Source organism: Trachurus japonicus, chromosome 6 (genome assembly GCF_045865225.1).
Source record: "Trachurus japonicus isolate A0001 chromosome 6, Traja_1.0".
Taxonomy (NCBI): domain Eukaryota; kingdom Metazoa; phylum Chordata; class Actinopteri; order Carangiformes; family Carangidae; genus Trachurus; species Trachurus japonicus.
In genome coordinates, this window is record NC_140912.1 from 1,435,778 (window position 1) to 1,459,525 (window position 23,748).

The 23,748-nt window shown below is 40.2% G+C and overlaps 1 protein-coding gene across 4 annotated transcripts in view; it reads left to right on the forward strand.

The window, feature by feature from the left end:
- Positions 1 to 23,748, forward strand: part of ripor1 (RHO family interacting cell polarization regulator 1) — a 59,999-nt gene that overhangs the window by 13,876 nt on the left and 22,375 nt on the right. For 3 of the 4 annotated variants that reach the window (XM_085778222.1, XM_085778218.1, XM_085778220.1), the window contains exons 1-6: positions 1,858 to 2,130; positions 17,138 to 17,261; positions 20,274 to 20,411; positions 21,232 to 21,310; positions 21,830 to 21,853; positions 22,305 to 22,358. In XM_085778222.1, the coding sequence (XP_085634348.1) occupies positions 2,112 to 2,130; positions 17,138 to 17,261; positions 20,274 to 20,411; positions 21,232 to 21,310; positions 21,830 to 21,853; positions 22,305 to 22,358 (438 nt within the window). In that variant the 5' untranslated portion in view covers positions 1,858 to 2,111. Of the gene's footprint in view, positions 1 to 1,857; positions 2,131 to 17,137; positions 17,262 to 20,273; positions 20,412 to 21,231; positions 21,311 to 21,829; positions 21,854 to 22,304; positions 22,359 to 23,748 lie in introns of those variants that run through there. The other variant, XM_085778219.1, reaches the window with a different exon arrangement.

The following is a 23,748-nucleotide window of genomic DNA, read 5'->3' on the forward strand; positions in this document are numbered from 1 at the left end:
GTGTGGTGGCTGTTGGTGCACACTGCACATGTCAACAGGTTATAGCTGACACACTGCCTTACTGAGGCGTGTGTTTCACGTTGCAGTTGAGAGATATAAGGATTTGACCTTTGACCTATTTTTTGCATGTGAGAAAAATAGACAGAGGAAACACCTGTTGATGTCATAATGACATCATAGCAGCAACATCGCATCAATGTGTATATATATGCAATAAATACACATATTTTAACCATTTTATCAGCTGCATTTGTAGATGGTGGTTCTTTGAGTAAAGCTGTAGTGAAGCTGGACTAAAATACAATACAAATACTGTACGATTTTAAACTGTGAACAAATAGCAAAACATGTCAGTTGTGCGACCATATAAGAGGAACTGAACTGCAGCGGTCTGTGTTGGTGTGGACGTCCTGTTTCCTGGAGGTCAAGTTTGAGTGATAGAATCATCGCACAGTGGGTTATAGCGGTTTAGGACAGGATTTCAGTGTGGCAGTGGTTTTAATGGTCTGCTTTGTTTTAGCAACCACAATGCCATGACTGGACATGGACTAGTGAGAACCAGTGTTGATGCACACTAGCATAGCTTTCATTAGAGGGCAAGCACTACAGTTACCCTGTTTGTTACATGCAAGTACCGGTAAGTAAACAGTGGTTAATAGGGCTCACTCACTATAAATGGAAACTTTAAGAGGAGGAAGGCACATTTTAAACTTTCATGTTTTGCTTACACATAAAAAATGGCAAAAAAAAAAATCAATCTTCTGTTTGGATGGTTTAATTAACAATGGTCAATGGTTTAGGTGTGGAGGTGGATGGCTTTTTATGAAATAATCTATTCACGTCCGTTGGTCTCAAATGGTTATTAGAATGAAACCATGTGAGAGGACATCTGAAGTGTGGAAAAGGCCCAAAGCAAACACTGTTTTGATTGATTGGTCTTAAACAATGTTGGATTTAAAATTTTTAAATCTGTGTGCCATCTGTGAAATATAACTATGTGGTAGATATTAAGGATGAAGTGAAGATGAAATACAAGCAGAAACACATTTCTCAAAAGTACTTGATGGCAGTAGTTAGTTACAGCAGCCAGCACAATAAAAGCCTGTAGTTTTTTGTTGCCTGAGCTTGTCACAGGCCATGGTTTCTGTGACTGACTGACTGACTGACTGCCTGAATTATAGTTATGTGAGGTGCTGCCAAGTGTTGGACTTTCCTATTGGAAGCTGCTTTTTCAGAATGAAAGCGGTGGGGGTAACGAGTCATTGTGTCTAATTCCTTCTGTGCGATATGTATCTCGTTTGGATCTGTTCCCGTTTGCCCTAGTTAAAGTTACTGTATTATGTACTAATACAAACTCAGCACTTCCTGTGATTGTTCAAATTAAAGGCTCTTTACTGTTTACCTGATTGAGTTTCCTTAAATCCCGTGAAACTGCCACTTGACCAAAACAGAGATTTATCTTGTTGTCAGGGGCAGGTGGTGTTTTCATAACTCTTTTTACAAATCCAGTATGTTATTATATTATCCATTTAGACGACTGTTTGGAAGCATGTGCATATTCATTTCATCATGTTTGGCATTTAAGTCTTGGGAAAAAAAAATCCCTGCAGTGATTCCTTACAATGAGTTATGTTTGAAAAAAAATACACATTGATTCAGCGATGGGAGGATGTTGGGTTAAGAATTATGTAGTGAGTGTGTGTGTGGTCAAAAACAATATGTTCAACAGGAAGAAGGAGGAGCAGGAAAACTGGTGATGTCAGCAGAAGAGATGGGAGCACTGCCTTTTCCTCCCCCCCGCCCTCTTCTTATCACCGTGGTAGAGCGAGAGCAAAAGAGGGGATCAGTAGCATTAACAACTGTGTCAGTGGAGATGGGGGGAGAGAGAAAGGGAAACAGGTCAGGAAAGAGAAAATAGAAGTAAAAGAAAAGAAGGACCCTGAGTTATCGGTACTGTCAGAGGAACAAATGCCACAAAGAGAAAGGAAAGCAAGAGATCAGAGAGTACAGCAACTCAGCACCAGTCCTCTTGGAGTGAGGACAGAGAACCTATTTCTGGAATCGATTGGACCCATCACAAGGAAGAGTCGACATCCACCACCACAGCTACCATGTACAGTGGATATGGAGGTATGAAGCAGAGCAGCTCAGTGAGGCGAACTCATCTCTAATCATTAACTCTGTGTTTATCTGGATGTTGCTGGTTAACGGGTTTGTAACTTATTATGTCCAGAGAGGAACCAACCAAACCTGAAACCTGTTTGGAGCTTTGTTGGTGGATGTTTATCTCTCTTTAAAGTGTCTAAAATGTTTTGCACAGAATGAGGAGAACAGGTGTCTGTTTGGATATCTAAACAAGGGCATTAGTGGGGTTGCTCCACCTTAAATGACCATGTGCCACTGCCACTTAGCCTACTGTATCAGCTACAGTATAGCCAGAGTTGTGTTTTAAAACTTCCATTTACCATTTGGTTTATTAATATTCCGATTTGATAAACTGAGGATGGGTTTTTAGTTTACTTTTCATTTCCCTTTCGCAAGAAAACCTATTTATACACTGACAGGATTTGATCACTGTAATAAATGGCTACCAATCGCCATTAAACTCCATTGTGACGATCCACTTATCTTTTGTTATGGAGGGGAAAAAAAAGTTTCCACTCTATTGTGACAAAGTGTTCACAGTTAGTTTCCGTTAACTAAATGAACACTGTTCAGAGTCCAGAAGATGGTGCCAGTATTTACATTGCTGACTGACAGATGAAGACATCACTTTACTACATAATACATGGCCATATGAAAAAGGTGGTCTGTGTATGAGAGGTTACCATGACAACAAGTACTAGGTGAGACCAGGGCATCTTGTCACAGGTTGTCAGTCACAAAGGAGGGAGTTATGTAGAAAATCCAGCAGTTCGATGTCACTCATTGTTTCAAGGTATTTAGCTCTTTACAAGTGGCATGAGTCACTGTTGTCTCAGGTGAAAACAATTTTCCAATCTCGAGCCTGAAAGTAACAAATTGCTCACATTGCTGTTTATGTAGGCTAACAAAACTTGTAACAATGTAAAGGTGTTATTTTGCACAGAATACAGGAGATTACAGGGGTATTTTTGATACGTAAACCCAAAGTCTTGTACTTAAACTAGCAATACCAAAAACGTCACACAATTATTTATTTGTTTATCATTATATTTATCCAACAGAAGGAAGGAAATAAAGAGGGAAAGAAAGTCAAAGTGAAGATTAAGTTTAAATGATTTGATGACTATAACAGAAGGACAGAAAAGGGCCTCACGCCATCTGACATATGAACGCACAGGTAAAACTTCACAATAAATCCACAAGGTGCACTGCAAAAGATACTTTTCATTTAATAATTAATTTTCATTGTGGTTGAAGTTTGATATTTCCAGGATGGCTGGCTCCTAAATAATGTGACAACTTACCCTGCATATTGTGACAGCTATTAAAGTAAGGAGCGAAAATAAATAAGTAATTCTACAATATAATATGGAAATTGAGTGACTGGAACCTGAAACCAAGAAGTTGAAGTGAAAGCAAGAAGTGTGACAAGATGCCCCAGTTTCCCCCCTACGCAGTAAATGAGCCCCAGAGATCTGGATTATGCAGCACCACCTGTTTTTACCCGTTCATTCAGTCAGTCAGTCCTGGCCGTCTCTCTGCTCACTGAATTAGTCCACGTCTGAATTTCTGTCCCATTCTGACCGTCTCCACAGCTAGCTCCTAATTTACCTTTACCTGCTCCTCATCCAACTCTATTGATATGAGTATGTTGTGGAATATTTTCTGCCACTGGAATGAATGACTTCCATGTCACTTCCCCTCCCCTCAGCCATGCTGTCAGGCAGCGACAGAAGGCCAGGCTGCTCATTCCTCCTGCTAATCCTCAAACTAACACTCTCTGTTAGCCTGTTAGCAAATACCATCACCACCTCCCCTCTTTTCTATTTCTTTGATGATTGGCTTGAATGAGCCACATTTTACATTTTACATTTACAGAACCAGGGTTGTGCAGGAACATAGTATTTTTTGCTGATAACGAGGAACTACGAACTGAATTTCATAGAATGTGAATTCAATTGCTCACTCGACCTTTAGGATTAGTATGATGGTTCATACAGTCAAGGTAGATGTCCATGTCCAGGTTTTATGTTGTGAAAGTATCACAGCTTCAGTCCTGTGTAGCCTGAGATTAGAGATGTAAAACTACACACAGATGGTTTCTTGTTCTCAAAACCACAGATATGGATCTCAAAACTTCAAAATATAGAAACAAAATACAGAAGTGACATAGCACCTTCTAATGGTATCATTACTCAGTGTGAGTTGTTAGCGGCTATAGTAAGAAAATCTGTGAATCAAGTTTCAAATCAGCTTCCCGTATTGGTTCCTTATGTTTGTGTGTGATCTCTATGTCACACATGGAACCACAGTGGACAAAATGTTCTGTCCTATTTTCACTAAGTGTTCAGTTTCATAGCAAACAAATATGTATTTTGAGTGAAGAGCTACAAACATTTTCACATGCACTCTCTCATTACCACTGGTCAGTGAGTTGGTTTGAGTTGGCGTGGCACTAGTTTTAACATATTAACCTTAAAGCTATCATAGCAGTGAATCAGAATATCATTGGCTGTAGATAGTAAAATACAGCAAAACCCCATTTACTTGGTTGTTGTTTGGTCATTTTCATAGCAGGATTTGATGATGGTGTTTTAGCTGTTCCTCAATTCCAATTCCTCAATTCTCCATCTAAATACTCACTATTCTGTTTTTGTGCAGATGAAATACACAGAATACAAAATGTTTGTTATTAAAGGGATAGTAGCATTTTTTTAAGTGGGGTTGTATGATCTACAAATAGCCCCTAAGTACTTTAATTGCAGTAGAAGACTCTCTGCACTCCTCCTGTGAGCAACGCCAGCCCATATCCCTTACAACATACAGTGTTGTGAACAGACCCAAAGAAACGGCCTATTTTCGTGGTCTAAAAGAGGTTTTATCTGAAAAAAAAACCACAGTTCCATTGTTCGCTATGATATAATTTTTTCCAGCCCCTCAAAGTGCAGGAAAAACGCGGTTTTTATTTGGACCTAACCAACTGCTGATCGGCGGGCGCTAAGCCTGGGCCGAGGGATACGTGAGTTGATTAGGTCCAAATAAAAACTGCGTTTTAGCGAACAATGGAACCGTGTATTTTTTTTTCAGGTAAAACCTCTTTTAGGCCACGAAAATAGGCTGTTTCTTTGGGTCCATTCACAACAATGTATGTTGTAAATCTCTGGGCAGGGCTATGGGCTGGTGTTGCTAACGGGAGGAGTGCAGAGAGTCTTCTACTGCAATTAAAGTACTTAGGGGCTATTTGTAGATCATACAACCCCACTTTAAAAAAATGCTACTATCCCTTGAAGATCAAGAGGCGTTTTTATATGTTGTATTTAACATTGGATAGAGCCAGGCCTGTTTCCTCCATCTTCTTTATGCTAAGCTAGGCTAACCACATCCTTACTCCAGGTCTGTGCAACAACAGAAATCACCTCATTTTTCTTTTTCCTTTGTGAAAACCTGACATCTACCCACAGACGGCCAGCTGTGTTTTGCTAAAAGAATGTGGTGTAGCCTTGAACTGCTAGTCTCGAGCAGAGTTGAGGAGCAGGCCTCAGACGCCTGGGAAGTCTTTCAGACATACAGTAATGTAGTAGTATTTCATTGATGTGTGAAATCACCACAGCACCTTTCATTCACAGAAATGAGACTTTCATCTCAGTCTTGTGAAGAAAACAATGACTCTTTTGGACAACAATGAAGATTTGTGGATATTTTCAAACAGTCCAGACTGACATTACTGCTTTGACCGATGTCAAAGTCGCATCATTTTTGCTTTGTAATGCAGCTGTGAGTTATCAGACTGTGCTTCTGCACAACAATAGCAACGTGTCTGCGACTAAAGATAGGCATTATGCTCTTTTAGCCTTTATAATAATTTTTCAGACACTTGTATCCTTTTCCTGGAAATGAGCAAGCATGGCTCTACAGTAAAGCTGGTGGGATATTCCTGTGACTCAGTATGGCCATAAACTGTGCGAGTCTCTTCCTGACCCTGCCCTCCGTGCAGGATGTTACTCCCTCCAGGGATTTTCTTTTCTTAAAGACAGTAGTATGAGGGAGGCAAGGCCCTGGAGTCATGAAATGAAACGCTATGTATGTGAGACAACAAGCAGTGTATGAAATAATGATGTTGTGAGGGGAGGAAGCTATTAACATCAAATGAAGCGTTAATGATCCCAAGAGGAATACTAAGGACTGACCCACTTTCTTACCTTGCTCTGTATATGATATCAGGGTATCCGCGAGGTCTTGACAAGTATTAAAAGGTGATAAATCAATTTTGGGAAAATTAAGACCCTTACAAAGTCTTTTCATGACTTTATAAAGTCTTAAATTTTGAAGGTATTTTTTCTGAATTAGCTATCCAAGAGTTTGAGTCCTAAAACACTGAAAACATTGTAAAAGTGTGTGAATTTATTAATTTATTAATTTTACTAAAAAACAAAGATGAACCGGTACATAAAAAAGAAAAGAAGATTGTTGTTTTTGTTTTTTGAGAGTGGAGCAATGTTTTGTTTTTGTTTTTTTGATAAGATTTGTCTTTGATTTATTATCCCAGCCTATTTTGAATTCTGTTGTATCATAGTGGTCTATAGTCTTTATCACAAATTAAAACTGTTAAGTTAAAAGTGTCACTGATGTAAATGGTTACAGCTCGAAGTGGCGGTGAGGTATTGAAAAATATTGAGAAGGTCTTGAAAAAGTCTTAAAAAGGTATTAAAATTAACTTCAAGATTCCTGTATATACCCTGGATATCATCAGTTCAGCATTTACTCACTTATTATGTCACTGACTGTAGTCGTCAAAAGAGACGGATCCTTCAGGTTCTTATCTTAAATATATAAACCCTTTCTGCTTTAAAAGGTCTAAAAACAACTTGACCTTCGCGATGGCGACAGTCGGGGCTGGAGGGCTGTACGCTCTGACTTTCTTTTGAACGCCTGTGGATAATAATATCTCAATAACACACTTCCACTTGAACTAATTAGATTTTTAACACAGCCCTAATTTTGTCATATTTTTATTTACTGCACTGCTGTAGGCAATAATAGGCGGTAATGGACAGAGTTGGAGGTAGTTGACTTTAAAACTTTTCCAACTACAGAACTGAAAGTACAGACACAAACTCCCCTGCTGTGATACTCACCTGACAAACTTGACCTGCTATAGGATTTATTTACTGAGCAGTTGACTCACAGTTAAATAGTTGAGGGTCAGTAAATGGTAAATGGTCTGTATTTATATAGCGCTTTACTATACCTGTAACGATACCCAAAGCGCTTTACAGTACATCGCATTCACCCATTCACACACACACAGTAGTATTATGGCCTGTTGTTTGTAATTATGCTATATTTTTTGGCAGTATCACAAAACATTATAAATAGCTCAGTATTTTATCCTCCATAGAACTTCATAAACGCAACATTTCACCCTCTGATGCATCGGTGCTTTGTGCGATATAAAGAGCTGTACTCAGCAAAAATAGACATGGAAATGTTTGTTGATATTTAACAACATAATGCTGTATACTGTATACCTCGAACAGAGAAACAGACTCTGTTGGCAGAGTGAATGAGTCAATCAATCACCCTCTTAGCAGACTTATGCAATTAAAAAAACACTTTGGCGTAAACAAGTTTTTAAAGGCTGTATCTCTTGAGCATCACTGTCACTGACCTCCGCCATGTTTTGACTGACACACAACAATCCCATGTTGAGAGGGGGCTGTAGCCAGATCAGTAACCACAGTCCCACTGGTTCCTACCACTAGGGGCGCTGAAGATGCTGGTCCTGACCAGTTTATGAGTGGTCTGTGGAATTCACCATTTCTCTTTTCTGGACATGTCGGCACCGTTAGCTAAATAAATATCAGAGATCATAATGCTATACTGATGAACTTTATAATTGATTAGGCTCAGCAGGAATTGTTATCTGGTTAGGGTCGTATTGCAGTTTTTATAATGTGTTTATAATGTGGTCCTGGCCAGTTGCCCATTGGTCCATTGTTGCCCCTATGTTACATTGAGAGTATGAGTGTTAACAAAGTGGCACTTTCAATACAGGCAACTTTAAACTTGTTCCCAAGTGAACACAATTTAAGCTTAAACTCCTACAATGTAAAAGCACAGAGCCAACCTCCTCTCCGATATTTAGTTGTATTTCCTGTCTTTGTTGGCCCACTTTTCTAAAGGTTCTTGAAGCAGCTTGTTCATCCACTGTGTCCAAAATCAGCTGTGAGTCTTTCTCACACCCAGCTCAGTGTACACATATTGGATTACAAGTAAACATATGAGTAGTCCTAGGAACCACGATTATACACATGATCTCTATCATAACTGGTTAGTAATTGTTGAGACAGCTCAGACATCTGGACGTAGAAATATCTCTGACATCACCATTCTAGATATCACCAGATTATAGTGAGAACATAGTATAATTATACATTCAGGTTTCTATTTGTTTTGTATTACAGCTTTTATACAACAGTAATTGGTGAACAGTAGCAACTAAAAGGAGATCATGAATTGTTTGTTTAAAATTACAACAGATACTGTAATGGACTGTTGCCAGTCTTTTCTTCATCCTCTCGTGACAACCATTGAATCAAATGTTAACTTTGCAGCATTTAAAGTAACATTGCAGAGTTTTTCGGCCTTAAAATAATGTTTCCAGACTCATTGCAGTGATAGAAAAATGGTTAATAGGATGAATGGTGCTGCCGCCGCAGCCTGAGCAGGGTTGCGTCGGCTGAAACTGCACTATGTAACTTCCCTGCATGGGTACGAAACACAGCCCCCCCTCCTCCCCCCCTCCCCTCTGCGTCGGAGAGAGACGTGGTGGGTAAAAGCGAAACTTACGGTTCTCCTCCGGTCGTCGCCGCCGCCGCCGCCCCCCCGCCACCCCACACACCCCCTCCCCCCCTCCCCCGACCACCCGCCACACAGTCTCCTTGCAAACATGTGGGAAATACTGTCGTTTATTAATGGGAATAGACGCTGGATGCGCTGGCTGATAAGTTTCGTTTTCGTTTTTCCCCCCAGACTATAGCGCTTCTCAACCAGATGGTGGGAGCACTGAGCTGAAACTCCGCAATGTTGCTTTAAGAGATAGGTAACCATTTTTAATGTAATACTAATTAATGGTTAATAAAGCCCCTGTAAAGCAGACTGGTACATGTAAAGTCAAAGTCTCAGTGCTGTTGTTCTCAGCTCTCATTGAATGACTCCTGTCCAATCAGATTACTTGGTCGGGATCAACTGTTGTGGGCTGTATAGTATAATCGGTAACACTTTACTTGAAGGTCTGATCATAAGAGTGACATGACACTGTCATAACAACATGTCATAAACATTATGTCAGTGTCATAACATTGTTATTAAGTGTCATTCAGTTAACCCTAACCCTACAAACCTGGGTGTTATGACATTGACAGAATGTTTATGACATGTTCATGACTGTGACTTATGACAGTGTCATGTCACTCTTATGATCAGACCTTCACGTAAAGTGTTACCATATAATCTTATCATTTTACTTCATGTTTATGATATTTTATATACAGTAAATGTTTCTGGTATAAGTGATGTTGCCACTTAACAGCAGTTCTATTTGGCAGATGCTAAGTTATAATATATAAGTAAAGCAGTGGAATGAGTATTTACCCAGCAGCCTGTAAAAAAAAAAACATTTTAATTATTTATTTTTATACAAAATTATTTTGTGTATAGCAGGAAATATTGTGACATTTTTTTTACTGATATATTTGCCCCTCACTCATCACACACAGCACAGTCCTGTTGTGTGTGTGTGTGTGTGTCTGGGTGCAGGCTGCATTTTTCCAGAACGGTCTGGTAGAGCAAGGCCAGAGAGCATCAGACAATAGGTGCGGTGTCACACGCTCTCTTTCCACTTCCACTGGAAGGCTGAGTGTGTGGCACAGAGCCACGGCCCCCAGTGTTTATACCAGAACATCAATAGCAGAGGAGATGGTGTGACTGGACTGTTATTATCACTGGGCAGGACTGCACCACTGTTTGGATCAGGTAGGGAACACACTGATCCACCTCTGGATGAACCAGCTCCAGTTTGAGCGGAGCTGATGGAGGTCTAATAATAATAATAATAAGGCCGGAGATTACAGAGGAGACAGGACAGTGGGGTGTGACAGGGAGAAATGTGCCGACTATCACTGCCCTGTCTGAACGGGAACTCTGACAGAGACACGGAGCCCGGTCAAGGTTGGTGTTTGGTTTTATTAGCTTGAAGTGGTTGTTAACAGTACTTCAGCTCCACTCCTTCCTTTTTTTGGTTTTATGGCTCAGTAAATTTGGCACAGGAAAACAGGAGAGGTACAGATGATGATGTCATTTGTTTTGAAACTGTAAGTCAAGTCATTTTTTTTAAATTTATATTGTGCCAATTCACAACAGAAGTTATCTGAGGGCAGTTTTACACTAGAGCAGGTCTAGACCTCTTTATAATATTACTGAGACTAATGCTGCGTTCAAGACAACTCGGAAGTCGGAAAAAAACGAGCTCCAAGTTGTAAAAAATGAATTGAACGGCGTCAAATTCGAAAATTACAGGTCGGAAACTCGGGTATCATATCAGAGCTCCGACTTTCCGACTTGAAAACTTCAAAACATGGCGGCCCTCGTCTTAAACGGTTAGAATTTAGACATTTTAATTTATTTGTTGAGGTTTGAATGCATATTTTTGTGTATAATTGCAGTAGCCTATATGAAATACGTTTATATTAAGCTGTGATTGTTGTATGGTGTGAAATTGCGGTCCTCGTATGTGACAGAAATAACGTTTAACTGTTATCAAGGCTATAACATTATATGTGCACTCATCTGCGGCGTCTCCTCTCCTCCAAAATAAACATCAGTTACTGCTGCATTTATTTTTCGTATTCAGCTATGAGCCACAACATGCCAAACATCCTTCAGGTATCCATGTTTTTTTTCTCCCGAGTTCCTGCAGCGTGAACGCAATGATGTCGGAAGTCGGAAATTTTCGAGTTGGGAATTCCGACCTCCAAGTTGTCTTGAACGCAGCATAACACAATAATTCCCACTTGGTGACAGTGGTGATGGGAAACTTCACAGCCTCAGTTGGTTAGTAGTAAACATTGAATGGAGGCTTACAACTCTTGGAAAGTTGAGTATCATGTTTCTCATACATTGGCTTATTGTAGATAATCAAATACTGAGGATGACACTCCATCCACCATCTGCTCTGTGGGTGTACATGTGAAGTGTGAACTGTCCATAACAATTAAAATCCACTGTATCAGCCCTGAGGATAGTCTCTGACAGCTGCACACACTATAACTAATGTGACAACCTGCTTTTTTGGTCATTGTTAGTTCGCTGCTTGTCTGATCATTGATAAGAGACCACAGAACAACAGGCCAATCATTAAAGGGATAGTTCACCCAAAATTGAAATTTCACCCATTATCTACTCACCCTCATGTGGACTAAGGGCTGGGAGAAGTTTCAGAGTCCTCCGTGGCTTCTCTGAGTTACAGGGGGTCTCGGTGTAGCAGTGCATGTCCATATATCGGTTGCAAATGGATACCAACTGTCTTCGTAACAAAAAGACACACCAAAAAACATCCAAATACCTCCATGCTGCTCGTATGTAATGTCCGTCTTGTATTGAAGCCCCGAAATGCGAAATTGTTCCGAAAAAAAATTAAATAAGTCTATATTTCAAGCTTGTTTTGTAGCGGAAGCTCCTCTTCCCGGTTTGTCAAATTTGGATGAACCATTGTCCGTCCTCTTCCCAGTTCGTCCAAATTGGACGAACCGGGAAGAGGAGCTTCGAGAAGCTTCCGCTACAAAACAAGCTTGAAATATAGACTTATTTAATTTTTTTCGGGACAATTTCGCATTTCAGGGCTTCAATACAAGACGGACATTATACGAGCAGCATGGAGGTATTTGGATGTTTTTAGGTTTTAGGTTATATGGACATGCACTGCTACGCCGAGACCCCCTGTAACTCAGAGAAGCCACGGAGGACTCTGAAACTTCTCCCAGCTCTTAGTCGACATGAGGGTGAGTATAATGAGTGAAATTTCAATTTTGGGTGAACTATCCCTTTAAAGAGCTGTGTGCAGATGATAACCGATAATTGTGGAGGTTTGTGGAGCTCAGAACGAAAACAATGCAGCAGGCCTCAGTCAGAGATGGATATTTCCACTTTGTCAGTGCATTATGAAATTGAAAACCACATTCAGTTTGCTGCTGACTGGACATGAAACAGTTACCAGATCTATGTTGTATCATGGTAGAAATAGCAGAAAGTTAATTGACATTTAAATTTTAATCATCCCCATAATGATGGTTGATTACAGTGGTTAATTACTGTGATTGAACTCATGTTAGGTTTTGCGCAGCAGCACCAACCAGCAACAGTTTCTCTGATGCATGCTCAGCCAACAGCGTGGGTTTGTTGTGTGTCAGTCAAAACACGGTGGAAGACAGTGAGTGATGCTCCAGAGATTTGTCAGCCTTCCCGTTTGTCACATGACCACAGAGCTCACTCACACACACACACACAGCAGGCAGTGTGAGCTGTAGTCACTGAGCCTCCATGTGAAACGTTCAGTTGCTGATTATGTGTTTTTGAACAGAGCTGCAGCTCAGTGTTTCATCATAAAGCAGTGTAGAGACTGTGTTTCTGGTTTAAAGAGGAACTATGCAAGATTTGCACCTTAATCAAACAGCTTCAGAGTAATTGTGATGATTAAATGACTTGTTACAGGAAGAATGGAGGCTCTCTTGGTGAGATCAGCACCTCCGACCTGGTGTCCCAGATCTAATCCGTTATCTCATTACCCACGGTTTGCCTTCTCGTCGGCTTTGTTGAAAACAAATGCACATGGCCAGGGTGGGAGGGAGGAGGGTTGGCAGTGAGTTTTTTTCATCACAGTGAAAATATGCACTCCGAAACTGCAGGGGGAGCTCTGTCGAGAAAAAAAGTGTGAAAAAGTGTAACCCATAACACTGGGCAGGTGAGAGGTGTGTCTACTGTCTGACATGAGAAACTGTGAATCTGCCATTCTCTTGTTTACAGAGTGATTATTCAAACCCAGTACTGCTACTGGTTCCCTACCAGAGATGTTTTGGACATGTTATAAATTACATTTTTAAAGGGATAGTTCACCCAAAATTGAAATTTCACTCATTATCTATTCACCCTCATATCGACTAAGGGCTGGGAGCGGAAGCTTCTCGAAGCTCCTCTTCCCGGTTCGTCAAATTTGGACGAACTGGGAAGAGGACGGACCCTGGTTCGTCCAAATTTGACGATCCGGGAAGAGGAGCTTCCACTACAAAACAAGCTTGAAATATAGACTTATTTAATATTTTTTCGGGACAATTTCGCATTTCGGGGCTTCAATACAAGACAGACATTACATACGAGCAGCATGGAGGTATTTGGATGTTTTTTGGAAAGTTGGTATCCATTTGCAACCATTATATTGACATGCACTGCTACGCCGAGACCCCCTGTAACCCAGAGAAGCCACGGATAACTCTGAAACTTCTCCCAGCCCTTAGTCGACATGAGGGTGAGTAGATGAGTGCAATTTGAATTTTGGGTGAACTATCCCTTTAAATGCAGACATTCACTTGGTTAAATGATTTCAGCTTGTATTTTATCACTTAATTGATAATTGTCTTCATTTTGGATCACTTGCTGCTGCTGATGTGATGGAGGTTTATCTGCTGTTATCAGCTGACGACGTCAGTGTAGATGCAGCTGCACCTCGCTCTGATTCTGTATGTGAGGGGGAGAGAATCTGATCCAAAATGAACTCATCATGTTCAAAGGGTTAATCACTGTTTCACTTTTCATCCATGTAAATGAAAGCAGCCTCACACCTGCTGTGGTTTGAGGAGTTAGTGTTTCTGTTTGTGACTCAGATGGCCGACAAGAGCACTGACCCTGAATACTTCAATTAGGAGAAAAGAGCTGTAAATTTACAATGTAACAGCAAAAACAAATGCAACAGAAAAAAACACTGCATAGAGAAAACACAACAGAAGTGCTCTAGGCCTCTAGGGGTTGGTTTTATCTCTGTATTCGCTGAGTGTTGGTTGTTTTTTGTTTTTATTTGCAGTATGTTTCCATGCTTCATTATCTGTTGGTGAATCTGTAGCATCTCTGAACTTGCAGCTGCCATTGTTGGCCACGATACTGATACATCAGAGGAGCTGACATCACTGGATTGAAAGTGTCTGATTGGCTCCAACTACATAGCTCATTTATGAACAATCAAAATGTTTCACAGAGGCCTGCGTGAAACTCTGTATAGATTCTTGATTAAAACTATGTGTTTGCATAGTATGCCATTTTTTCAGTAGAATCATTGTTGACATGGTTCAACTATATTTTCAACTTAGATAGTCAGAAATTAGTCAGAAAATGATGTAGACTCCCTTTCAATCAGGTCAATAAATAGCACAGTTTCCACAACTAATGATCAGACACAGTCAGAGGAGAAAGATGAGACATAAGAAGAATTTCACTGATGGTGAAACCAAGGTAAAACAAACTGTAGTCCAGTCACTGCAAATGTAAAGTCTTGTTTTACTATGAACTTCATTTATCAGGACTAGAAAGATATTAATTAGACTCAGATACTGTGGTGAGTAAATATTAAGATAGTGTGGAACACAGAATGATCAATAAGGACATTAATGATGATTAAGGAAACACTGAACATAAACACAGTTCATAAACAGAGATGGTTGTAAGATAGTCATGGTTTTTGACTGAGAGACTGAGTTATCACTTGTTAGCTCTCGTTCCAGAGCCGTAGAGACGGCGGACTGTTGTGACAACAACCTCCGATGATTTAACTGGAAATCAAAGAGGAAGGTGTCTGCGTGAGACAAAACCCAGCGTGACCTGACTTTTCCACTGGGCTCTGTTTGGCCACTCAGCACCTCCATGTCTGCCCCAAAACTGTTTTCTTCCTTTATCACTCACTCCCCTTCAGCTCCTCTGTCTGTGTGAATACTTTAACTCTGTAAAGTCAACAAATGGTTGAGCACAGAGCCCGCCCACCGCCACCACTACACACACACACCCACACACACCACTCGTAATGATTTTTGAGGGTAGGGAAGGGAAGTTAGAACTAATTGGATTAGCTCTGCTGTTTTTGCATTGTCAGCACTTGTTTTAGATCAAAAGTAAAATGAATCTTAAGAAGAAGATGTGAAGGTTGTACTATCACATTATCTCTACACTGTCTCTAAACTCCAGCAGAACTGACCTTTTCTGTGCTGCCCTCAGGACTATCTCCCTTTGTTCAATTTCCTGTCAGGAGAGGCAGTTGCATCTGACTTCCTGTAGGATTGTGACATTTCCTGTCCTGTGGGAGGGAGGGTGTGTGTGTGTGTGTGTGTTTGGCAGTCGTCTTGTAAAGGCTTTTCAGCTGTTTGAAGAAACAGGATACAGGACACTGAAAGGCCACAGTAGGAAAACACTGCTTTAGCTGAAATCCACGACCGACTTTCAGCCACAATAACAAAATGCCGCTGCAGGTCACAGACACAGATGTTAGGGAGAGGACAGACTATGAAAAAAAGATTAACTCTCAGAGACAGTTTACTTCAAAGTGCTGCAGGGATTTAAGATGAAGCAAAAATGAGTTTAAACTTCAGAACTGATTCACATTAAGAGTTTTAGAGTCAGAGGGCAGACTGTCAGACAGCATCACCACACACACAGCTGGCAGTGTCAGTGTGTGAGCCGTAGCTACGGAGTTAGGGGAATTAAAGGGATACGCCAACATTTTTTTTTCGTGTCTTGCCTCACTCCTGAGTCCATGACAAGCAGATAGACACCATCCTTTCGACTGTGCGTGCACTGCAGTAACAAGGGAGATAGAGCCGTATCGCCCGTAATTAGCTTAGCTCAAACGCTGGAAGTGTATAGGTAGTGTTAGCCTGCCTCCTACCCGAGCCGAAATCAACAGTCAGGAGCTGATTTCATTTTAGCTCTAAACTCTGTAAATATATGACTTTATCCACATTTCAAACATTTTTAGGCGAGAAAGTAGCCGTTTAGATCAGCAGTGTGTCGTTAATTTGTCTAAATACCAGCTGTTTACAATTTTGTTCGGACGAATTTGGCGCTACTCAAGCTAGCTGTTGTGACCAACTCACTTCCAGTTACTTTCACAAAATAAAACACCTGTTGCCCTTTACATACAGAAAACCATGACGATAGAAATTGTGCTTTTACTTTGAAATAGGAAGCTAACCTAGCCTCGATGTAGCTAGCTTGAACCAAAATAAACCGTCTTTACTTGAACCCCCCGTTTTGACCGATCTCGTCCTGTTACCGGCATTTGACCGCTCAAGATGCCTTACCGGAGAGTTTTGTCAGCTCTGAGACGAAGATTGGCCCGCCGGTTTCTGTTTAGAGTTGCTGAAGAGTTTCTCTGATGACTTTAGGTGGAGGCAGGCTAACACTACCTATACACTTCCAGTGTTTGAGCTAAGCTAATTACGGGCGATACGGCTCTATCTCCCTTGTTACTGCACGCACAGTCGAAATGATGGTGTCTATCTGCTGGTCATGGACTCAGGAGTGAGGCAAGACACGGAAAAAAAATGTTGTATCCCTTTAAAGACAAAAAACAACAACACAAACTCAGAACAGCAAGTCTCTGACTCTTAACTAACTTACTGGTATTCAGATGATGTTGGTGGTGAGATCATTTGCTTTATCATCATTCTTATTCTTATCATCATTTATCATCATCTAGTTTCTGCTCATTCTTGTAAACAGCCCTCACACTTCAAACATGGTCTAACTCTGTGTCATTTTATCTAAAAAACAAAAAAAGGCACAGAGTGAGTAAAAACAGGTGGGAATGGGTTGGAGTGAAAAGGATGACAGGCCACCATGGCTGCTCATGCTGTAGTATGAGCAGATGTTGATGTTTCTGTTCTTCTGCCCTCCACAGGGAGACCGTCCCGAACTCTCTCCACCATGTCGCTGTCCGTTCGCCCAGTCAGACGCCTCACCTCCAAATCCATCACTAGGAGCCAGAGTTTCACTGGAGTCAACACTTACGACAAGTCCTACAGGTATACACACACACACACACACACACACACACACACACACACACACACACACACACACACACACACAGACAGTAAAAACTTGACAGGACATCCTGACAGACAATTTGACTGTTCATACATTGTGGACATGGACTGATTGGTTTGTAATTTAAAATTCAGATAATCAGTACAGTTACTGCAATATATTTATTTTTTTATTATTTTGTATGAGACAATCAACACAGACAAGATGATTACTCTACATACCCTACACCAGTGGTTCCTAAACTTTTTTGTCTTGCGTACCCCCTGAGCCGTTTTGCCATACCACAAGTACCCCCTCCCTCATACGTGTTGATGATTCTCCAAAAGTGGTCATAACTTAACACAACTGATTAAGAAACGAAAATCATTTCAATTTCTCTCTTCAATTTGTACAAAGACATTTTACACTATTCTCCTGCATTTTAGTTGTTTCTGGCTGTTGTGGTGTTTGCTGCCTGCTCTCCTCTCCTCTCCTCTCCTCTCCTCTCCTCTGCTCTGCTCTGCCTGTCGAGTGCGCACGTCGGGCGCTGTGGGGGCGCGCTGTTAATATCGATACTTTTAGAAATCAGTCATGTATCCAGATGGGCCGTTTTGCATCGATACTTTTGACAACTATACAAAGCTGTGCTACAGGTTGTTGTCTTCTGGGGGGAACTAGTTGTGGCGCACGTACCATTTCAGTAATGGGTTTATGAAGTGACTTGGAATATCTTGGTAATAAATTAATTAATGTTTCTACGTACTCCCTGCAATGCGCTCACGTACCCCTAGGGGTACGCGTACCACACTTTGGGAACCACTGCCCTACACTATGATCACAGGAAACTACAAATTGGCTAAAATATTTACAATAGTTGCAAAATACATTAAATAGTAGAGCTTTTCAATCTCTAAGAGGAATGTAAGACTGTGTGGCTGGATCTGTATCTTTCTACTCTTGTAGATGAACTGTTCACTTCTGTGATGATGTTATGTTTGGATTATGAGACTCCAGGCTGGACGGGATCATGGGCTCAGCTCAGATGATCACAGCTGAGGGGAATGGTGGTTCAGCTCTTCAGCTCTTCTTTGTTAACTTGCCAGATAAGGCTGTGAAACCACTGACGCTCAGGCCTGTGTATTGTCTTGACGTCAGTGTTGTTTCAGTCTCGACCATGACCTCACTGACATTCCTGACTGACTGTGAAAAGCTGAGGCCTTTTGATTGACAGATGTGACCTTCTCTACCATTTAATTACAAAGGTACCGTGTTAGTTGATTTGCATGAGATAAGGTCACTCAGGTAAATGTTTGAGGAGATGTGCGTAGACTTGTAGGATAAAGCAAGGCTGCTTCCTGAACAGGCACGACACACACAATGTGTTATTAATTACACAACAAAGAGACATTATTACAAATGCACTACCATGCAACTACTTGATTTTTCACTGCTCTGTCCAGTGTGTGTGAGAACAGATTCGAGTCCAAGAGTCTGGACAATAAAAGTGGTTCTAAAAGCTGAATAGACAGATTTAATCAACAGTTTGTACTGGTGCCACATGTTTTTACCTTGACAATACAAAGGCTGAATAATGCCTTATCAAAACACTTATAACTTATAACACTTATAATTTAATGATAATGGTCAAACATTCAGTCCTGACCTAAAGTTTTTTTTTTCTTGTTGTTATGGATATCACTTGTTGATTTACCATCTGTCTCTCGACCCTATTTCCTTTGAACGCTTCCTGTTTCTAATCGGCTATTCCAGATTCTCTAGTTTTTACAATATTTGTGGTCTTTTAGTGCACAATCCCACTGAGATAGGAAACAAGATATGGTCTAATGACATAAAACTACATATCACAGTCATTAATAAGGCTTTAAAACAAATTAATTCAAAATTCAACAAAACAGGAATGCTTTGCAAATGATTTGCTAGCCAACTTGCAAAAGCATCATGGCCCTCAGGTTGCGAACCACTGGACATTACAGTATGTTTATTGAACAGTTTCTGCCCCTAAACTTCAGAATTGATGCCACTATTTTGCTTAGACTCTTTTTATGTAAACATGACGTCCTTCTGCTATAATGACATTATATTATGTTTTTGTTGTTGTACTCGTTCATCAAACTGTCTCCTCACTACACAACATTACTCTTAAATACGATATGATTAGTAATATAATCAAATTTTTGATGAATTGCCCTGTTGATTCCACTGACTCTGAACTGACGCAGCTGGATGTTGAGTGTGTTTTACACATTTTGTTCACTTACTTCATTGAAATTCTATTTGGGGTGCTACCGAGCAATTTTCCCTCATGCAGTCCTGAGACCCATGTCCCCTTCTCAACTACAACTTATAGTTTAATGACAAACCATCATCTGTCTCCAGGGCAACGCTGTTCATTGAAAAACTTCAAAATAAAGCCTAAGCGAAAAAAAGAGAAAAGCTATCCCTGTTGCCAGTAGGTAGCGCTATGACAGGATCAGACTTGTAAAGTATCGGGCAGGTATCATAAGGTATAACTGAATTACAACAGACTCCTGTTTTTAATTGCAAAACATGTATTAATCAGTCATATGATGGCTGAACCAAAAACGATGAATCAAGTGAGAGAACTGAGTCTGAGAATGAAACATTTTAAAAGCTGTAAAAACACTACCAAACATTAAAAAGTGAACGATAAAAGAAAATAATGAAATTAACATCCCCAGCACTATCTAAAACCACATTTAGTTGAAAGCCAGGCTGAAAAGGTTTTGAGTTTACATTTTATCATTTTAAAACGTCAGATTCCATCATATCACCAGTGAAACGCTGTTTAATGAATTCCCTGATAAACAAAGCCGTCTCATTAGGGTTCTCATTCAAGCTGGTGCTCAGTGGTATGCATGATGGAGGAGAGACAGACTGGGTCAAGGTCAGTGTGTCAGTCTGATGTGACTGGTTCAAGCTGCTCTGTTGGAGGATGACGTTGACCTTGTGTTGCTGTGTTGTTGCAGGAACCTCTCGGTGTTCAGCACTCCGGGTCTCAGCAGGAAGCCCAGCAGAGCCAGCAGGATGTTCACCAACCAGCCACCTAAAGTTCCTCAACCGGAGCGACTGGATCAGGTGTACGAGGCGCTGAAAAAAGGCCTCCAGTGAGTACACTCATTTACACAGATGGCAGCGGTACAGAGACAGTTGAATGAGAGCATCAGCAGATCAGCAGAGCAGACACGTCTAGAAACAGCCACTCAAACAATCCAACAATCCTTTCTACAGCTGTGGTTTAATATACTGCACCTGTGTGTAAGAATACACTAGTTTAGCAGTAAACCACTTCAAATATTCTACATGGAAATTTAGAAATTTACCAATTCTAGGACTAATAGAGGAATGTCTTATCTTACATGAAGGAAACATTTAAATTCATATAATGAATAGGCATTTTTTGGTGGTCTGATGCCGTATTAAAGTGAAACTAACTAATTTCATCTGTCTAATTCAAGTAAAATAGTTTTCATACACCAGTATTTATTAATTAGTTGTTCAAATTCACAAAGAAACAATAATTGCATTGATGCTAACATGAAACGTAAAGATCTCATGGAATTGACAATTGATCCTCTAGGAAAAATGAAAAGTGAAAACATGTCATCACCACATTCTCTCCAGAGGCAACAGACTAGTGGTTTATCCTGACCACTAGGAAACACACACTGACATTTAGGAAGATAATCTTAGTCACTCTCCTGCTAAGAGTTAGATGAGAAGGTCAGTATCAGCAGCCAACAGTCTGTTATCTTCACTTAGCAGCAACTAAGTGAGTCATTGTCTAAAGGCATTAACACATGTTTGTTTAACTACTGTACTGTTGTAACATCAGCTGCCAGTGGTAGAAAGACGCAGCCTTCATCAGCTCACCAAACCAACATCATGGGTACAATCTACAATGTGTGTGTGTGTGTGGTTTCTCAGGTCTTACCTCCAAGTTTATCAGATGGACTCGGACAGCCTGAGCCGACAGATGAAAGAATCCAAGAGGAACTCCAGACTGGTACGTCCTGACATGTTACTGTTTGATTTTACCCTCTACAACTCAATTTTACACTCATCAGACGGTATAGTTGTGTTTTCAAAAACCAAAAAAATCAGTGTAGTTTTTACATCTCCTCTCCCAGACTTCTCCTTGCAGCTCTAATAACAACAGATTGGGGAGCAAATCGGAAGAGATGAGACTCTCCTCTGATTGGTTGACTTGTTTTATGAGTGGTCAAATAAATAATTGAAATAAAAAAAAAAAAAGAAAAAAGATTTAAGGTGAGAGAAACCAAATCCTGCAAGGTTAGATGATGGGTCCAGGTGGGCGGGGCTTGGTTGTGACTGAGGGCAGTGACTGCTTTGCTGTTAAATGACAAAGTCACAAGTCCTGACATATAAACTATACTATGACTATAAATATGGCTAAATATTACAGATTGTAAAAATATCACTTAACATCAGAATTGTAACTCTCATTGTGATGTTCGTTCAATAAAATGTGAGGAACACTGACACCTCTGTTCTCCCTTTTCAGGGGTTCCTGTATGAACTAGACAAGGTGAGTTACTTTTCCTTTGTTTCAAACATGTGTAGGAAGTCTTGATGGCAGCTTAACCCAAGCAACTATTTGTGTGTTGTGTTGTATTTTGTTATGTGGATAAATGTCATTTTATCTGAGGTTATTTCACACAGCTCAGTATTTTTGGAGGCAGCAGCTTTTAATTGTTGTACTGCCCTGATTTCACACAACTTTCTGCTTGAATATGACACTTAAATTTAACTGAGGAAGTAAATTTTCTTCATTTATCACCATAAATTCATCAATGTTGCAGTTCAGAGTCAGAGTTAATTTGAAATAGTCTTCAGTGATTCCTCAAGTATATGATCATTATGAACACATAACTGTGTTGTTTGCAAGCTTTAAAGTTTCCTGGGGTTGATGTACTGTCTGTCAACATATTTCAGTCTGAACAGTAGGACTAAATGGGTCCTGTGCTTTACTCCAACAGCAAGTCAAAGTGACTGAGCGGTATATAAGACGACTGGAATTTCACCTGAGCAAGGTAAGACCATGATGGCACCTGTCAGACTACATTTATATTTAGACAAGATGTGTTTAGTAGCCTACTTTTAGTCATTTGTATTGTATCCATGTAATGTGTAGGGGTTACTCCATGAGAAACATCATACTGTAGTACATATTAGTCGTGAAATAAGACATTTCTGCTGTAGCTGCCAGATGTTCTTAGTCTGAATTTACTGACTGTCAATGTATAAGTCAACACAATGATGAACTTCACTTAATGATGAACTATGCAAGTCCAGTCATTTTCTGCTGTTTTACTAACCCTCCTCCTGGCCGTGTGCATTTGTTTACAACAAAGCCGGTGAGAAATCAATCAGTAGAGTGGTAGGCTACATAACATTGTATATACTGTATACTGTATGTATTATAATCGATCTTGCAAGGCTGGTTTTCAGCAATGAGATGCAATAAGTGAGACGCAGAGCCTCCATTTTCCCTTGTAACAAGTTAAGCCATTTATTAACACAAGTATGTGTGTGTATATGAATGTGAAACATTACTATAAAGTGCTTTGAACTGTGTGTCTGGCTGGCTATATAATGTATATGGCTATATAAATGCAGTACATTTACCATTTTTGCATTAGAATCAATAGAGGTCAAAATGACCTCTTGGCGGTTCTAGATAAAATCACTCTTTTTTTCGTTCTCTTTTATACTAGAATCGTGAAAACGCATAAGATGATGTAGAACACACTTTTAGGAAAAGTCATCAACTGGGAGACATAGGGTTTTTACGCAAACAGAGTTACATGCATTTTAAGAAGCGAGAGAGGTCAAAATGACCTCACGGCGGTTCTAGTGATAAACCATCACAATTATCACAATTACTCCAAAGCTGTTTAATTAAGGTAAAAATGTAGCATAATTAAGTTACAAATCCTGCATAGTTCTTCTTTAAGTATTTAGAGCTTTTCTTGTTTTATAATCCCAGACATACTGTTTTACATCACAAGCAACATTCAGTCACACACTCATACAGACCAAAGTGAGGTTCAGTGTCTCGACCCAGGATCAGGTATTTTTGTGGTCTGTTTACAGTGTTAATCAGCTCCTGGTGTAGTTCTCTAAATGCTTCAGAGAAGAGCTTCATGGCTTCCTATCTTTTCTCCACCAGCAGGGGAAACACTGGACCTTCCTCTACAAAATTCCTTTTGTCAGCAATATTTACAGACACGCACCATGAACATGCACAGAATGATCCCGCTGAGCTCCAAATCTATAAATATAGATTTTCTGTTCATTAAGATGGCACCACAAAGAACAAACATATTGAATTTCCAGTTTCTAGTTAATCATCATAACAATAAGTAAACCGCCTCCCCTTGTGTGAAACATTTAAAATCTGTTTCTCTACTTAACAAATGC